The 18,658-nt window shown below is 39.3% G+C and overlaps 1 protein-coding gene across 2 annotated transcripts in view; it reads right to left on the reverse strand.

Annotated features, from left to right (window-relative positions):
- LOC126481607 (ATP-dependent Clp protease proteolytic subunit, mitochondrial) overlaps positions 1-18,658 on the reverse strand; it is a 49,780-nt gene that overhangs the window by 23,150 nt on the left and 7,972 nt on the right. For both annotated transcript variants that reach the window (XM_050105479.1, XM_050105480.1), the window contains exon 3: positions 12,448-12,539. In XM_050105479.1, the coding sequence (XP_049961436.1) occupies positions 12,448-12,539 (92 nt within the window). The remainder of the gene's footprint in view (positions 1-12,447; positions 12,540-18,658) is intronic.

Genomic DNA, 18,658 nt, shown 5'->3' on the forward strand with positions numbered 1-18,658 from the left:
ACATTCAAAATACACTGCATTAAGAAAATTTTCATCAATTCAACTTTTTATTAAAGTATCATATCAAGAAAGAAGCCTGAAGACATTTATTAATAAGGTACGTGTATCCTACAGACAATAGTCTCATTGTGTGTCACGTGATACAGCACACTGAAATAATGAAAGAGGCATATATAGCTGTAGAAGCTTTCTGCCAATTGGCTGACGGGCACAGATGGGGAAAAAGAAAGAAAAAACTGCAGAATCATCAGACCAGTCAGCTTAAATGATTTTGGAAAACAACAAAAAATCTAAATCTGGTTGGTAAGATGGGTGATCTTAGCCCACTTCCTCTGAACACAATTCCAGCATGCTGATCACTGCATCATTTCACATGGTTCTCACAGAGAATGAGTGAAATACATTGTGTACAAAGACATTACACCACCCTTGACTCAACAGGAACGAGTTTCATCCTTTGGATAAAAGAAATAGTGCTCAGCACAGAAGTCCCAACAGATTTACAACTGATTAGATTTCACAAATACAGAAAAGTCGACACTGTGCAAATATGTTATATCCCTTGACATATACCTTAAATCCTCCAAGGCTCAAGTGGACTACGTGAGCCTATTACAGCACTGAAGTTTTCTCTCCTTTCAAGTTGGGGAGACTGCAGTTACTGCAAGGTTGTCATACTTGATGGCTCTTTTAAGAAGGTGTCAACAATCACTGCACTGTTATCAACATTGTACAGATGCTTTTTGTTTAACAGTTAATGTGTAGCTCGTTTGTGGTTGTTCTTGTTTCTCTTCCCACTTTCCCACCAAAAGGATATGGAGAACCCTGTTGATAAGGAACACTGCCAATCATTATATTTCCAGGTGCAAGGTGATACTACTTAGCCAACTTGTGACATCAGTTCACACTATAGTAGTTTTGCACTTTAAGGCTTCACCTGGAGGTGGTTCTCCATTGATGCAATTGTACTTAACTGTTCTCACGTGCATGTCAGTACCTACATACGTTTTAGAGGTGAGTTTTTTTTTTAACAGATGCAAACAACACGAAGAAGGTGGCCGAATCAATTTGGTTCTCATTATAAGATATACAATTTTGCACCCTGTGCTATTGAATTTTTTTCTTGGAAAAGTGGACACACACACACACACACACACACACACACACACACACACACACACACACACACATTATCCCATTTCCTAAAGCTCTGCAGTTTCTTTCCCTTCACCCCTCTTCCTACCCCACAGCCCCTTCTGCTGGAAGGAGAAGCCACTGGGTCTGAAATATTGCGTAACTAAAACCTTTTTTATCTATGTGCTCTCATGGCGCCACTTGGTGAGTATATTTATCTATCCAATTACATTATAACTGATAAGATTGGATATATATATAAACAAAGATGATGTGACTTACCATACAAAAGCGCTGGCAGGTCGATAGAAACACAGACAGACACATACATACACACAAAATTCAAGCTTTCGCAACAAACGGTTGCCTCATCAGGAAAGAGGGAAGGAGAGGGAAAGACGAAAGGAAGTGGGTTTTAAGGGAGAGGGTAAGGAGTCATTCCAATCCCGGGAGCGGAAAGACTTACCTTAAGGGGAAAAAAGGACGGGTATACACTCGCGCACACACACACATCCATCCACACATATACAGACATATTTAAAGAAAAAGAGTTTGGGCAGAGATGTCAGTCGAGGCGGAAGTGCAGAGGCAAAGATGATGTTGAATGACAGGTGAGATATGAGTGGCGGCAACTTGAAATTAGCGGAGATTGAGGCCTGGTGGGTAACGGGAAGAGGGGATATATTGAAGAGCAAGTTCCCATCTCCGGAGTTCGGATAGGTTGGTGTTGGTGGGAAGTATCCAGATAACCCGGACGGTGTAACACTGTGCCAAGATGTGCTGGCCGTGCACCAAGGCATGTTTAGCCACAGGGTGATTCTCATTACCAACAAACACTGTCTGCCTGTGTCCATTCATGCGAATGGACAGTTTGTTGCTGGTCATTCCCACATAGAATGCATCACAGTGTAGGCAGGTAGTTGGTAAATCACGTGGGTGCTTTCACATGTGGCTCTGCCTTTGATCGTGTACACCTTCCGGGTTACGGGACTGGAGAAGGTGGTGGTGGGAGGGTGCATGGGACTGGTTTTACACCGGGGGCGGTTACAAGGATAGGAGTCAGAGGGTACGGAAGGTGTTTTGGGGATTTCATAGGGATGAACTAACAGGTTACGAAGGTTAGGTGGACGGCGGAAAGACACTCTTGGTGGAGTGGGGAGGATTTCATGAAGGATGGATCTCATTTCAGGGCAGGATTTGAGGAAGTCGTATGGATGGATGTGTGTGTGTGTGCGAGTGTATACCCGTCCTTTTTTCCCCCTAAGGTAAGTCTTTCCGCTCCTGGGATTGGAATGACTCCTTACCCTCTCCCTTAAAACCCACATCCTTTCGTCTTTTCCTCTCCTTCCCTCTTTCCTGAGGAAGCAACCATTGGTTGCAAAAGCTAGAATTTTGTGTGAATGTTTGTGTGTCTATCGACGTGCCAGCGCTTTCGTTTGGTAAGTCACATCATCTTTGTTTTTAGATATATTTTTCCCACGTGGAATGTTTCCCTCTATTTGATATATATATATATATATGCATTTTAACTCAAATATAACCAGCAAGTTGTATCTGAGAATAACAAATGGTTTAAACATAAGTTGACAGGCAGATATTTTCTCGAGTTTGTCACTTGCCCTAGTAATTATATTCAGCATGATTCAGACTACTCCATCTTTCAATTCTCCTTGCAAATCTGTGATCCCATGGGGTACTTAGATATAAAAACATTCTTAGAGAAGTTCATAATGTTAAGTCCATATAGTCCCATTTCTAGTGCATCAAGAATTGTCTACTGTGATGATACTGACTGTTTTCATAAAAAAAAAAATCCCATTAAGAAGATTTTTCAATGAATCCTGAGCATCTGCTTTATACATGTTGGCTAGTTACAAATTATTAAATAGGAATTGCCACCTAAGCTATCTCATTTCCATTTCAATATTTGAAGTTCAATGCAGTTATAAGTTAAATAATTGTAAACAACAATTCTATGTTTGTTGTGCTGATAATTCAGTTACTGAATTATTATTTTAATCAAGGATGTCTTCCACTTTCAAGCAATGTTTGTGTCATTTTGAAACTTCCTGAAAGATTAGAACTGTATGCAGGAGCAACAACTGAAGCTAGAACCTTGTCTTTTGTGGGCAATGCCATTAACAACTGAGCTACTCTAGCATTATTCAAAACCCAGCCTTACAGCTTCACTTCCACCAGCACCTCTATCCTACTTTCCATGCTTCACAGAAACTCTCTTGGATATGTTGCTGAACAAGTACCTGTGTAAGAAAAGAAATTGTAGAGAAATGGCCATGGGATTATTTCCTGAATGAATCTTTCACTCTGCAAAAGATAATGCACAATTTTGACACTTACTGCAACATTAAGAGCACTGCCGATGAAAGGCAAGTTAACAGTTTCAAGCCCTGACCCAACACACACAGTTTTAATCTGCTAAGAAGTTTCATCTCACTTTAACAAGTTTATTCATTTGTTAAATTTTATCTTAGTTTATGAATCTGTCCTGTTAATTAAACCACCATCAATAATGCTAAAGAAGATAAATATGTATATCTGCAAGTGGTGTTATTTGTTTTGTTTTTTAAGCTGATTCCATTTCTTGTTTGTCAACCTCCACAGTTTATGGTCTTCTCAGTCCCACTCTTGCAGCTTTCTGAAATCCACAGCTTCTTTGACATCCAACACCAGTCTTCTACAAAATAGACATCACTTCCTATCCCCCCCCCCCACCACCACCCCCACCAGGAACAACATCCATACCTTCTTCTAACAATTACAACCATCCATTCATTCTAAATGGCCATATCATAATAAATTCTTCCTTTTAATAGCTTCCATTATGTTCCCTTTCACTTTCTTTTTTTGTGATTTCTTTGTATATGATGTGGTCTAATCTTGAAACTCCAACACTTTGTCCCATCAACCCATATCCTTGGCAAGCAGTGGACTTTTTCCCACCTTTCTTATCTCCCAAAATTCTGACCCATTTATACAAATGCTTTCTATTGTTTTCTATAAAAGCTTTTTAGTTTTATTTGTGGTCTTATTAATCCAAATCATTGAGTTTAATTATCAAATAACATATTTCCCTTGCTCAATCTTATTTTTAATATACTTTACATTCTTTCCAGTCACAGGTATAGTTACACCTTCATATTTAAAAGTACAACATCTAATAGTAAAATTCCCAGCACTCCAAATCAAGCTGTTCTTGACCACCCATTATCATATAATCAGTTTATTTTTAACCACCACATGTCATATTCTTCATACAGCTTCCTCAGAATCTTTGGCAATTATTTCCTGGTCATCAACAAATGGGAGAGTACAGTCAATCACTACCAACCAACATCTTCACTGGGCTATATTTACTTCCCCTTGTCTTTAATACTTCTTAAAGAAAACTTTTAAAGGGAGGAATCATTGGACAACCCTCTCTAAGCTGTTTGCCAATTTGGAATTCCTATGCTAACACACTGCCCACTTTCACTGAGCTGGTCAATCTAAAATATAAGGCTCAAACTACATTGCTGCGAGCTCTGGTGGAAGCAGTGTGGTGCAATGGTTAGTGCCGCTGGCTGGCATCCTGTGGGGCACCTGTAAGTCAGATCACCAGCAATTATTTTTATTTTGTATGTATCACTGCTGTAAGGTCCTTGACATATCTTATGTTTTTATATGTAGAATGTTTGATATTTGTATAAATGACTGCACTCTCCACCCGGGTGTTGAGTTCTTTTCTAGCTGTTCACTGGTGTCAGTAATGAACATGCTTTTCAGTACTAAGCACTGTATTTCACTGATGACCCTTCAGATTTGGACTTGATTGTGGCTTTGACGTAACACTGTTTGGTGGTGGTGCGAGGTAATTCAAAACACACACATCACCATAGCTCCAACTAGGCAACAGAAACAAGAATACAAGCAGTACATCATTCCTAAGATCCATATATTCAGGAGACAGACAGATTCCTAAATAGCTGTACGTCAGCTGCTCGTCAGACATCCAATAATGTTTTCCAGAGACTCTGGTCAGGATCCAAAAACTGGCTCAATGGATTTGGCTGAGTCACTAACTACAAGTGGCAGGATGCCAAGATGTATTTGGCACGTGAGTACTTTTATTTGGACAGCACAGCCCAGCAGTGGTTTGAGAACAATGAAGAGGAGCTCAACAGCTGGAACAAATTCCAGGACAAACTGAAGAGGATGCTTTGTGACAACACCAACTTAGAGGAAGGAAACCGTAGAACAGAGCCCAACGTCATGGTGAAAAAATACAGTCATACACACAGAAGGTTTTGGCTCTTGCCACATTGTGAACCCAAATATGACACAAGCTGCCAAAATCTCTAACTTTATGAAAGGAGTAACAGAAGATTTATACCAAGCTCTTCTCGTACAAGATGTCACAATGACAGAAGAAGTCACCAAGTGGTACCAGGGAATCAAGGAAATGCAACAGAAAAGAATCAGCTGAAGGCTGTATCACCCGACTGTCAAATGTGGTCCCTACAGCAGTTGTGGATGACCACCATCAGCTCATCTCTCTCATATGCCCATCAGTAACTGGAGAGATATAACAGTGTACGGCAGCCTGAAATCTCGGACCAAGTACACAAGAGATACCAGCCATGAATGTTGATCCCACACATCAGGAATTAATAGAGAAAGTTGAAGAAGAGATGTATCGATTCTTGGCACTAATATCCACCACTAGCCAAATGCACAATGATGAATGAACACTGCCAAATTGGACTCATACAACCATGAAATGGCACCCTAGCACCTGACAAATGCAGGTACAACCAATTCCTCCACTAAGCGATATGAAATGGAACACCTACATAAGGAGTTGTTGTTGTGGTCTTCAGTCCTGAGACTGGTTTGATGCAGCTCTCCATGCTACCCTATCCTGTGCAAGCTTTTTCATCTCCCAGTACCTACTGCAACCTACATCCTTCTGAATCTGCTTAGTGTATTCATCTCTTGGTCTCCCCCTACGATTTTTACCCTCCACGCTGCCCTCCAATACTAAATTGGTGATCCCTTGATGCCTCAGAACATGTCCTACCAACCGATCCCTTCTTCTGGTCAAGTTGTGCCACAAACTTCTCTTCTCCCCAATCCTATTCAATACTTCCTCATTAGTTATGTGATCTACCCATTTAATCTTCAGCATTCTTCTGTAGCACCACATTTCAAAAGCTTCTATTCTCTTCTTGTCCAAACTATTTATCATCCATGTTTCACTTCCATACATGGCTACACTCCATACGAATACTTTCAGAAATGACTTCCTGACACTTAAATCAACACTGGATGTTAACAAATTTCTCTTCTTCAGAAACGCTTTCCTTGCCATTGCCAGCCTACATTTTATATCCTCTCTACTTCGACCATCATCAGTTATTTTGCTCCCCAAATAGCAAAACTCCTTTACTACTTTAAGTGCCTCATTTCCTAATCTAATTCCCTCAGCATCACCCGACTTAATTAGACTACATTCCATTATCCTTGTTTTGCTTTTGTAGATGTTCATCTTATATCCTCCTTTCAAGATACTGTCCATTCCATTCAACTGCTCTTCCAAGTCCTTTGCTGTCTCTGACAGAATTACAATGTCATCGGCGAACCTCAAAGTTTTTATTTCTTCTCCATGAATTTTAATACCTACTCCGATTTTTTCTTTTGTTTCCTTTACTGCTTGCTCAATATACAGATTGAACAACATCGGGGCGAGGCTACAACCCTGTCTTACTCCCTTCCCAACCACTGCTTCCCTTTCATGTCCCTCCTCTTATAACTGCCATCTGGTTTCTGTACAAATTGTAAATAGCCTTTCGCTCCCTGTATTTTACCCCTGCCACCTTTAGAATTTGAAAGAGAGTATTCCAGTCAACATTGTCAAAAGCTTTCTCTAAGGAGAGTAGGAGGAAAAGTAAATGATCGACATTGGCTTATTGGAAGAATTTTAGAAAAGTTTGGTTCATATTCTGTAAAGGAGGTCACATACAGAACACTAGGGTGACCCATTCTTGAGTACTGCTTGAGTGTTTGGGATTTCCACAAGGTCAGACTAAAGTAAAGTAAAACATTGAAGCAATTCAGAGGTGAGCTGCTACATTTGTTACCAGTAAGTTCAATAAAAATGCAGTAGGGTTGATCAACATGCAAGTATTACAGAGATCATTTGTGAACTCAAATGGGAATCCCTTGGAGGGAAGATAACATTCTTTTTGTGACTATCAAGACAATTTAGAGAACCAGCACCTGCAGTTGACTCAAGAAGGATTCTCCTGCTGCCAATGAAAATTTCACATACAGACCACAAAGTCAAGAGAAATCATGGGATTGTTTGGAGGTATATACATAGCATTTTTCTCTCTCTATTTGTGAATGGAACAGGAAAGGAAATGCCTAGTAATGACACAAGATATCCTCCGTCTAGTATGATATGGTGGCCTGCAGAGTACGTATTTTGAAGTAGATATAAGTGGAGAACAGAGGACAACACATTGGTATGTTTTCGCTACGGACACCCTGGACACATTGTACGCTTCTGTAGAGAGGCAGAAGACGAGTGTTCTACGAATATTATGCCACAAGACATCAACTACCATAACAGTCCTATTCATGCCAGGCATCTGAAGATGATTATAGTTGACTTGTACGACGGAATCCATTGCCTCACCTTGCATGAGGTCAGTCCTTAACATATGCCATAGCCATTACCCATCACTATACTGAGGTAACAACCACTCACCCACCTGCCAAATTTTTCAGGAAAACTAAGTGAGATAATCACTATGGAAGTGAGGCTGCCACAGATTAAACCCCTCCATGGAAGACAGTCATCAAGATGTCAGGAAATCTCACTGATATCAAAGCCCAAATTGTCCGGCCACTAGTCTATTCAAGAGCTTTCTTTTCTGTAATGTTGGATGCTTATCATTTTGAGTTAAGAAGACTATGTTATGATGTGAAAGCAGTTGTGTTGACAGTCAAAAGTTGGAAATACATCCAGACATCCAGATGACAGGGACATCTATTGCAATAATAAACATCCATGACTGAACACTGCCCTTTGAATCTGTTGTTTTTAACAGTATGTAGCCATAACGTTGTTCTCAGAAGACACTTCTCACTGGCATCACAAGCATGATCTCCAGACCCCAGACCTACCACTAAAATGAGAATGCTGAGACACAACTTCACATTGACACTTGCAGTTATCGTATAAGTGCGGTTCTAGTGCAAATTCAGGAAGGTGCTAAAATGGTGGGGACTTACGCCTTCATAGTTCTCACCAAGCCCAAGATGAACAACTCCACAAGCAAATAGGAATATGTTACAAGTGTATTTACTTGGAAAATCATTCATTGTTGTGACGTATCACCATTCTCTATGCTGGCTGATTAGCCTGAAGGATCCATTGGGCCAACTGGGGAGATAGGCACTGAGGAGTACAATGTCACGGTGGTATTCAAAAATGGATGCAAACACAATGATGCTGACTGCCTTTTAAGCAATCCTTCTGTGGAAGACAGCAGCATAGACAAAATCTCAGTCATCGTTGCTTACATCACATTGTTGATGAGCAGAGGGAAATTGTTGATGACCAGAGGGAAGACCTGGCACGCTGAAAACCTAAGAAGCCCTGAAGGAAGAGTAAACGACCAAAGGAGAATTCCTATTAATAAATGGAGCATTGTATAAGAGGAATTATGATTCAGTGGGGCAGAAATGGTTTTTCGTCATCCTAGCCCATCTATGGCCAGCTATCCTGAAATATTTCAATGATGCTCCAACATCTGTTCACCTGGGATTCGTGATGACTCTAGACAGAATGAGACACCAGGTATCACTGGCAAGGTCTCTGCCAATCCATTACATACTATGTGAGCCACTTTAAGGAATAGAAACAATGGAAGTCCATAACCACAATTACTTCCAGTGCATCTGACATCAATCCTGCCCCAGCACCGCCATTTCACTATATTGGAATTGACCTTGGAGGGAAGCTCGGAAGGTTAGCAAATGGAATTGAAGGATAATAGTCAACATTAACTACCTCAACTGCTAAGCTACAACCAAAGCTGTTCCAGTTGGTGAAACTCTGAAAATTGCAAAATTCCTTAAAGAAGACATCATTCTGAAGCACGGAGCACCCCTTATGATGAAGTCAGGAAAATCTTTCCAGTCAAGACTAGTATCAGAGGTAATTTAATTCATAGAATTTAATAAGACATTGGCAGACATGTTGTTAATGAATGTTGATTCTCAACAAAGAGATTGAAATACAATGCTGCCCCTTGTCACATTTGCATACAACACTGCGAAGCAAGACACTGCAGGCTTCAGACAGTTCTTTCTGCTCCATGGTCATTAGGCCAAAATGACAATGGCTACACTGTTCTGTTTCAGCCATAATATTCAGGATGAATATGTGAAACAAATCATCACAAGGACTGAAGAAGAAAGGCAACTAGCCTGCTACTGGACCCTGGAAGTCCAAGGGACAGAAAGAGAACCTACAATGCCAAGCACCCATCGATGAGATACAGCCCAGGAGCCTCAGTACGGATTTTTACACCTCTGTGGAAACTGAGAAGTTACTAAAGCACTTATCCAACTTAACATCTGAAGTCAAGGATTCATTAAGACAACAAAAGTGCAGAGACACTGTCCACATCATACGTATGACACCCTACAACTATCAGAGGCACAGATAAATAAATGATGGGAGGTTAAAGAAAACTGAAGACCCAACTGATAACCACAAAACTTCAACAGGAGGGGGGTACCTTTGATGCTCATCATAGTGTTTTTGTCCTGTAATTCTGCTCTATTCTCGGTCAAAAGATTAAGACTTTTTTCTGTTTCTGGACATTAATTAGATTTAGTCCTGCAGTATCTTTATTCTGAGCATGAAGCCTTTTGATAATTTTCCAAGCTTTATTCATTCTTTTATTCTCAATACAACTATTTACTTCCATATGAATATCTTCCTAGCATTTATTATTTGCCTTTTTCACCTATTGTTGACTTTTCTTCTTCTTTCTTCATATTTTTCTCTGTCTTGAGTTTAGTCTCTCTTTGTTTGATAGCTGCTTCTATTCAACCTAGCCCTTCAGCCATTTGTTCCACTCGGGACTTTCTTTTCTAGTATGTTTATTTTTCCTACTAAAACCTCTGTAGCTGATTCAGGAATACAGGTTTTCATCTTGTGGTATGCATCTTCCACTGAGCCACTCAGTTCATTTGCCAATTTGGATGCCATGTGAATGATACAAAGAAATTTGGTGGAATTACTCTGAAGATTTTTTAAGTAGTATTTAACCATCTGAGTTTTCTGAATAGGTTCTATTATGGTCAGAGCCAGTTACTTCATTAACTGCATGTTTCATAGGTCACAATTTTGGAACGAGTATGTTCCATAATTATAATATCCTATGTCAGCAAAACACATCTCTCTCTCTCTCTCTCTCTCTCTCTCTCTCTCTCTCTCTCTCTGTGTGTGTGTGTGTGTGTGTGTGTGTGTGTGTGTGTGTGTGTCATAACCAGCAGACTACTTCACATTCAGAAATTCAGCTATGGAGTAATAGTAGTTGTCAAGCAGATACACAAAACCCCTTTTAATTCTAACATCCAAGATTCTTAGCCATCTGACGGACTGTTATACAGTCTTAAACTGAGTATGCCACAACTAGATTGGACATGGACCCACATATAAAGTTAAACTATTATTACAACTAATCAAAAGTAGCTTTTCTACAGTTAATTGAATTATAAGTATTTGTTGACTGTGTTTTAGGGAAGATTATACATACTATTTAGCAGAAATAATGCACATTAATGTTGCAATATATCATGCTACTAATGTAAAAATCATGGTAATATATTTTGAGTGAAATAATTAACACTAAGCAATTTGTATAATATAAATAAAAACAGTAGTGTTTGTGGGTCCAATGGACACAGCACTCAAATTGCAGGCTCACGGTGACATTTGCATAATGTGCTAACTCATGTAGAGATGAGCTGATGCTCATAAAATGTGGCGTGGTTTCTGGAAAGCAGTTCATCTGCACACTAGTTGCATCTTTTTACACATAGAGATTACATCTTTTAAGATGACACATACAAAAATTGTGGTTTTTGTTCAAAGAACACGCTATGAACGTTCATCATCTTTGTAGTTGGATTATTATGTAGATCAGAATAGTATAAAAGTTACTATAAATTATCATTCATTTTCAGAATTATGTATTTCCCAAAGTGTTACATGTACAAATGTGACTAATGTAAGAATAAAACCATAAACTCAGAAAGTTTGCATTTTGCACTCTATAAATATTCTATGAGTGCCCATTTGGTCACACGGCATTCTCCAAGCCAAACAGTAGTCAAGTTTGTTCTGTACCTTATATAGCAACATAATATCAATGGTCATCTCAGCAGCACTGATGCATTCTCTGAGCAGTTCCAGCACTCTTCACAGTGGGGGTACATAATCAAGGTCCTTAACGTATTCCCAAAGGAAAATCACAATTTGTTAGGTCATGTGACCTGGGAGGCCAAGGGTATGGAGCTACATCATCATCATTACTATGCCCAATCCAGCAATGCAGAAGTTTGTCATTTAGGTAGCAGTGAACATCAATGCTAAAATGAGAGGTGCCCCATCTTGTTGGAAAATGAAATTCTCAGAATCAACTGTAACTGCAACAAACTGACGTAAGAGGTACCCACCACAGTCTTCTCACAGAAAAAAAATGGCCTGTGCAACTTTGTCTGTGACACTGCACATAAAACGTTAAGCTCTTGCAAATCTCATTCATGCATCACAATTTCATGAGGATTTGTAGTGCCCTTTTTGTTTTCAAGATTAATGATATCTTTAATTTTTCTCCATTACATGTGTATTTTTTTAAAGAAAAGGGGGGGGGGGGAGAAAGAAAGAAAAAAAAATGGTGAACACTGAACTCTAATACACTATTATGGTTAGATTCCTTAACACATCTATTATGATTTTGTTTCATGTTGGGTGGCAACCCTCTTCACCATGATTATAATTTTTATGAAATTATCAAATGTAATTAATTAAAAATGTTCACATTCACATGGAACAAACATGACTTTTCAAAATGCAGTGGATTATAAGCTATCAGAAACTAAATAATGAGGTGTATATAGCCACAGATAAATCACAGCATTTGAATTTAAGCCACAGATAAATCACAGCATTTGATTTTAACTATTTGTACAAATAAAATGGGTCAATCAGAAATATTTTCAAATGCTCACCTATTGATATACATGTGAATTGGCTTTTTACTGCTTTCAGATTGTAAGAAAAGCAACTGTGCAACAACGAGTGAAGAAAGGTCATCCGTTACCTGCGGAAAAAAGATATTTAGTTACTTAGTTCCACATTGCATAAATTGTTTGCATGATACAACTAATGGAATACAGATATATTTAAATTTAACAATGACAATAAACAAATGTGGCTTTAACTATGTATTTATTTGTTTTCAGTAAACATTGTGCTACAGACTAGGAGATTACTAAAAGAAACAATGTGACTTTAGAATTAAAATTTGCTATGGTACCTACATAAAAAAATGTTATTGCGCAAATAAATAAATATTTTAATAGACACACGTCACCACCTTCAAAACACCTCAATGACTTAGAGATAAGTAATGAGACTATTCTGATACTGTTGTGGCTGTGTATATCATTCTTTCAAACTGTGATGGATTATTAATGAATTATTCTTGCTGATGGGCCTGCATCATTTTAGTTCATTACGCTGTTCATTATATGTGTTAGAATGCTAGTGCTTGAAACATGTGGCATGCTTTCAAATTACAATGGGAACATACACCATGCACCACCATCAAAATTGATCAAAAATAAAATTTTCAATGAAGAGAGAGCTGCTACAGGAAAATGACTATATTTACGAATTTTACCATGGCTATAGATCTGTACTTTATGCTTCACTTTAAATGACAATATTGCTAACCTTGATTTTTCCAACCCCTTAATTCTGTTACAAATCTTCCATTTTTAGTGATGTGTGTGCTGTTGGTGAAACTTCCTATCAGATTATAATGATTACAGCTCTGTGCCACACTGAAGGTCTAATGTGAACCCATTCCTTTCACGATATGAGCTGAAAACTTAAAATGTGGAGGGTGGTACAATCAGAATTGGAGCTGTGAGATATGACTTGATAGTCCATGCCAGTAACACCATTGTCCAAGAAAGGCAAGGATGTGTGTTAAATTCAGAGATCAGCACAACAGTTTTAATCCGTTACAAAATTTCACAATAGTGCACACTCTGGAGGAGAGTGAATGTTTCATAATGGAAACAACTTATAGGCTCTGGCTACATCACTTCATGACAATGAGGGTATGCCTTTTTGGTTTAGTGGGTAAATGCCATACTGCAAATTCAAAGGCTTGAGATTCAGTTCACTTGTGACTTCTTTCACCTCTGGCAACAATGTGTTACTGTGAAAAATACAAAGTTAAACCAGTGTTCGAAGGCCACTTTGAACTGTAGACACCTTTACAACTAACTGGGTAATTTATCTGAAAGGTTGGAGAATGGTAAATGCATACTGACCCAATAGGATCACGCCTAGCAAAGTACTGTGGGGTCCAAACCAACAGCTTCACTTTTTACTGTTTCTTCCACAGAGCAACAGTCCAGCTCCAATTGCAGAAGAACTAATGTCAACTACAGAAATTAAGAAATCTACTGCCAGAATTGAAGTTGTAAAGGCAAGCTGTGAGTCAAGCCACAGCATAGCAGCCTGTGAGAACAATTGCTGTAGAAGACTATGGCTCAATGGCCATTATCTGTTGTGAAACTCCCTTGCTGTTCTTATGACAAAACCTAACAATACTTTTATTGTTAGTTTTAGTCTGTTCTGTTCCAGTTTCTTTCAAGACTTTTCCTCTAACTACAGTAAACACAGCTACTTTGCTTGTGTGATGGTGCAGTCCACCGGCCTACTAAACTGCTTCCTGTGAGAATCTGAACTGGTCTGCACATCACCCTCCTCTTAAAGTTAGCATTCAAACCCCCCCCCCCCCCCCCCACCCAAACAGCAGAAGCAAGCATAGCCCATATGTAGACCTCAGCCATAACTAATGGTAAGGGGCAGTTGTTGAGAAACAGAGTTGTTTCATGTAAAATGTGGTGCAATTGATGTGCTTTATTCATATTAATTGATAGTTCCTTGATAAACTGAGAAATGGCTGCTCTAGCCATAATTTCAGATTCTCACTAATGACTAGTTTGTCAGGATGTGTTCATGTATATAGTGGTAAGTGAAAAAAACGTGGCTGCCAGTAGTCATAACATGTGCAGTGTTAATGCCAAGAAATGCTTTTCAAAGATGATTTGTACAAATTAGGTTGATGTGGCTGACTACAATTCAAATAAAGATCCTGAATATGTTCCTTGACATGAATGTGCTTCAAAGTTGTTGCTGAACAGGTAAATGCGAGTAACCATTTAAGCAGGTAAACAATGTTAAGTTGTATCCCTTACCACCGTCTTATATGACAGTGTGATGGCAGAAATGTTAAGTACACTCCGTAACATCGTTTGTATGCTGTGGTAAGGTGACAAATTTAATTTTATACTGTGCTGAGTCATATATTAATTTCTGAGGTTGTTATATTTTATTACTGTAAAAATTGGTAATGCAAATCTTAGTATCATAAACTGAAACAATTAAGACCTTTTAAATTTGTATTTTTGGGAGGTTTCACAGTGATGTTTCATTAACTTACCCACCAAGTAAACACTGGTAAGTCAATGCTAATCTATGCTATGTGCACTCACTTTTCAAGTAAGCAACATATACAATGTTAAGTATCCATTCATGCATTTTTAAGAATAACATTTTGGATAGAATTTACTATTTTAAAAATATGTTGCTACTCTAGAAATAAACACACACACACACACACACACACACACACACACAAGCATAAACAAACAAACAAACAGCAACTGAGCTAGGAAATTATCGTCCAATGTGTAGGCTGTCATTAACACCACAACAAAGACTCTGCATTCTTACACAACACTAATGTCTATGTTTAGAGTGGTGCAGTGACTGGGCAACATAGACTGCTGCTGATGAATCGAATCACATTGTGTTCAGCAATGAATTGCAGTTTTGCACTACCCATGACTACGGTAGTGATCTGGAGAGAAGGCTCATTCTTCCAATGTTTTGGAGAGCCGTACCAGTGTTACTCCCAGTATTACACTGTGGGGCGGCATCAGGTGTAACTTCTTGTCTCAGCTGGTAGTAATTGAGGGAACTCGAATGGCACAATGGTACATCACAGATATTTTGTGTTCTCAGGTGTCACCTCTCATGCGACAGTACCATGATATCATTTCAATAGCACACTGCTTGTCCACATAGCACATGTCTCTAAGAATGGTCTGTGTGATTTTGAGGTACTTTCATGGTCAGCAAGAGCGCAGGAGAATTTTCTAATACCCGAAGTTGCCCATCTGCTGAAGTGGATATTTTTGGAAAGCCTCCGCAAAAATGGGCAAACTTAGAGAACTTAGCATCTACCTGGTTATCCATATACAATTCATCAAGATTGATTTGTCAATGCCCTAGAGAATATATGTATTTTATGTTTCTGCAGTTTTGTAGATTTTACCAATCATGTCTTTAGCTTTATTAGCTGACAGCAATGATGAGAGGGGCCAAGATCTTTTATAAATACTTTATAACTTTCCTTGCCATTACTGTATCACTTGTTTTAAGACAATGCCAAATTTTATGATATTCTAGTAGCTGCATTTACCATTGTGGCCACACCAAAAGGGTTTAAAAGTTTTACTAATTTACATTAATTAACTTCCGCATACACAGGGCGACAATTATTGAACTATATGAAATAAAATCATATAACTACTGAACGGTTTGCGTTAGATCCTTCAAACTGCATGATTGGTGCAGGGCATGATGGGAATTAGTATGCGCATTATAGTTTGGTTTAGCAATGAAGCCCACTTTCATTTGAATGGGTTCACCAATAACCAAAACTGGTGCATTTGTGGGACTGAGAAACTGCATTTCGCAATCGAGAAGTCTCTTCACCCACAACTGGTGACTTTGTGGTGTGCCGTGTCCAGTCACAGATTAATCAGTGTGATATTCCTTGATGACACGGTGACTACCAAACAGTACGTGATGGTTTTGGACGATGATTTCATTCCCATTATCCAAAGTGACCCTGATTTCAACAAGATATGGTTCTCACAAGATGGATCTCAACTCCATTGAAACAGGACAGTGTTTGCTAACCTGGACTTTGGGGACCGCATTCTGGCTCTGGGGTACAACGAAACGACTGGCATGGGCCTCAACTGGCCGCCATATTCTCCAGATCTGGACCCATGTGACTACTTTTTGTGGGGCTGTATTAAAGACAAGACATACAGTAATAGCCTCAAAATCATTACTGATCAGAAAACAGCCATTCAGGAGGTACTGACAGCATCGATGTTCTGACACTTCATCGCATCAAGCAGAATTTCACTATTCGTCTGCACCACATCATCGCCAATGATGGTAGGCATATCAAACATGTCATAACCTAAGTCTGAATATCTGTAGTGATGTTTACATGTTGAATAAAGTGTGTGCAAATTCTAGTTTGTAACTAATTAACGTTTTTTCCATATAGTTCAATAATTGCCACCTGTATTATTATATTCTTACAATCTATCCCACTACTCCTTTTCCTATAGCAAAGGGGGAAACCCCTAAAGCACTAAAAGAATCGTCTCCAAAAATGTGCTGAAAGGCACAGAGGCAAACTAAAAATAGACTGCTAGACATTATTTAGCTATTGGGCTAAGTCCTTCATCAGACATAGACAAGACAAAACACACACATATATATTGCTTTTGTCTGTATATGTGCGGATGGATGTGTGTGTGTGTGTGTGTGTGTGTGTGTGTGTGTGTGGATGGATATGTGTGTGTGTGCGCGCGAGTGTATACCCGTCCTTTTTTCCCCCTAAGGTAAGTCTTTCCGCTCCCGGGATTGGGATGACTCCTTACCCTCTCCCTTAAAACCCACATCCTTTCGTCTTTCCCTCTCCTTCCCTCTTTCCTGATGAGGCAACAGTTTGTTGCGAAAGCTTGAATTTTGTGTGAATGTTTGTGTGTCTGTCGACCTGCCAGTACTTTCATTTGGTAAGTCACATCATCTTTGTTTTTAGATATAGTTTTCCTACGTGGAATGTTTCGCTCTATTGCATTCCAGATTTTTTCCATTGTTTGATTTTATAATAAGAATATTCAGAGATATCTTACATTTATTTCAGTATACAAATATGTAACCTCATGATGATGTTTTGAATTCACTACTAGCTTGAGTTCAGTGGCGTCATATGTATGTACACTCTTTGACATGGCTGGTGGCAGGTTGCCGCAGAATCTACGTTTGCGCCAATAATGACATGGGATAAATAATATGGCCATGCTGTTAATCCTCTTAAATCTGGCTAGTTTCTGAAGGAAGTCTTGTCTTCTTTTCAAGGTATTCTATGTCTATGCTCATAGTCAAGTGGTAGACCACATGTCAAGTGAAAGCAACATCTGGCAGTCAAGATTACTTGTTGCTTGAAGTTTTTTTGAAAGTCATGATTGTAATGGTAGTGCAGCTACAATGTGTTTCAATTTCTGCACACTGGTAATAACAGTTACATCCAATAACATTTTTTGCAACATGTCTTGGCAGACACTCTGCCTCTGAATGTCACATGCACCACAGCTCTCCACGGCCCATTTGCTGGTAGCCAGCAGCAGCTGCTCCTGTGGTCTCTTGTCCTTTGTTGAAAGTGCCAGCTACCACTCATTGCTTTGGAGAGTATAAAATGCCTTACTGTCATTGAGTGGTGCTCCACAAAAATGTCTACAATCTGCATTTCACACCTGACAGCAATATCAACAGACAATCTGTTTTAATATGATGAGTGTTGTATTACATTAATAAGCAAGACATGAATACAGCTCAAAATTAACTGTATAGTTTGTGATCTAATTATATACCTCAGTATATTGTTTAATGTCCCCCCCATGAACCATGGACCTTGCCGTTGGTGGGGAGGCTCGCGTGCCTCAGCGATACAGATAGCCGTACTGTAGGTGCAACCACAACGGAGGGGTATCTGTTGAGAGGCCAGACAAACATGTGGTTCCTGAAGAGGGGCAGCAGCCTTTTCAGTAGTTGCAGGGGCAACAGTCTGGATGATTGACTGATCTGGCCTTGTAACAATAACCAAAACGGCCTTGCCGTGCCGGTACTGCGAACGGATGAAAGCAAGGGGAAACTACAGCCGTAATTTTTCCCGAGGGCATGCAGCTTTACTGTATGATTACATGATGATGGCGTCCTCTTGGGTAAAATATTCCAGAGGTAAAATAGTCCCCCATTCGGATCTCCGGG

The sequence above is a fragment of the Schistocerca serialis genome, chromosome 5 (assembly GCF_023864345.2).
Source record: "Schistocerca serialis cubense isolate TAMUIC-IGC-003099 chromosome 5, iqSchSeri2.2, whole genome shotgun sequence".
NCBI classification, from domain to species: domain Eukaryota; kingdom Metazoa; phylum Arthropoda; class Insecta; order Orthoptera; family Acrididae; genus Schistocerca; species Schistocerca serialis.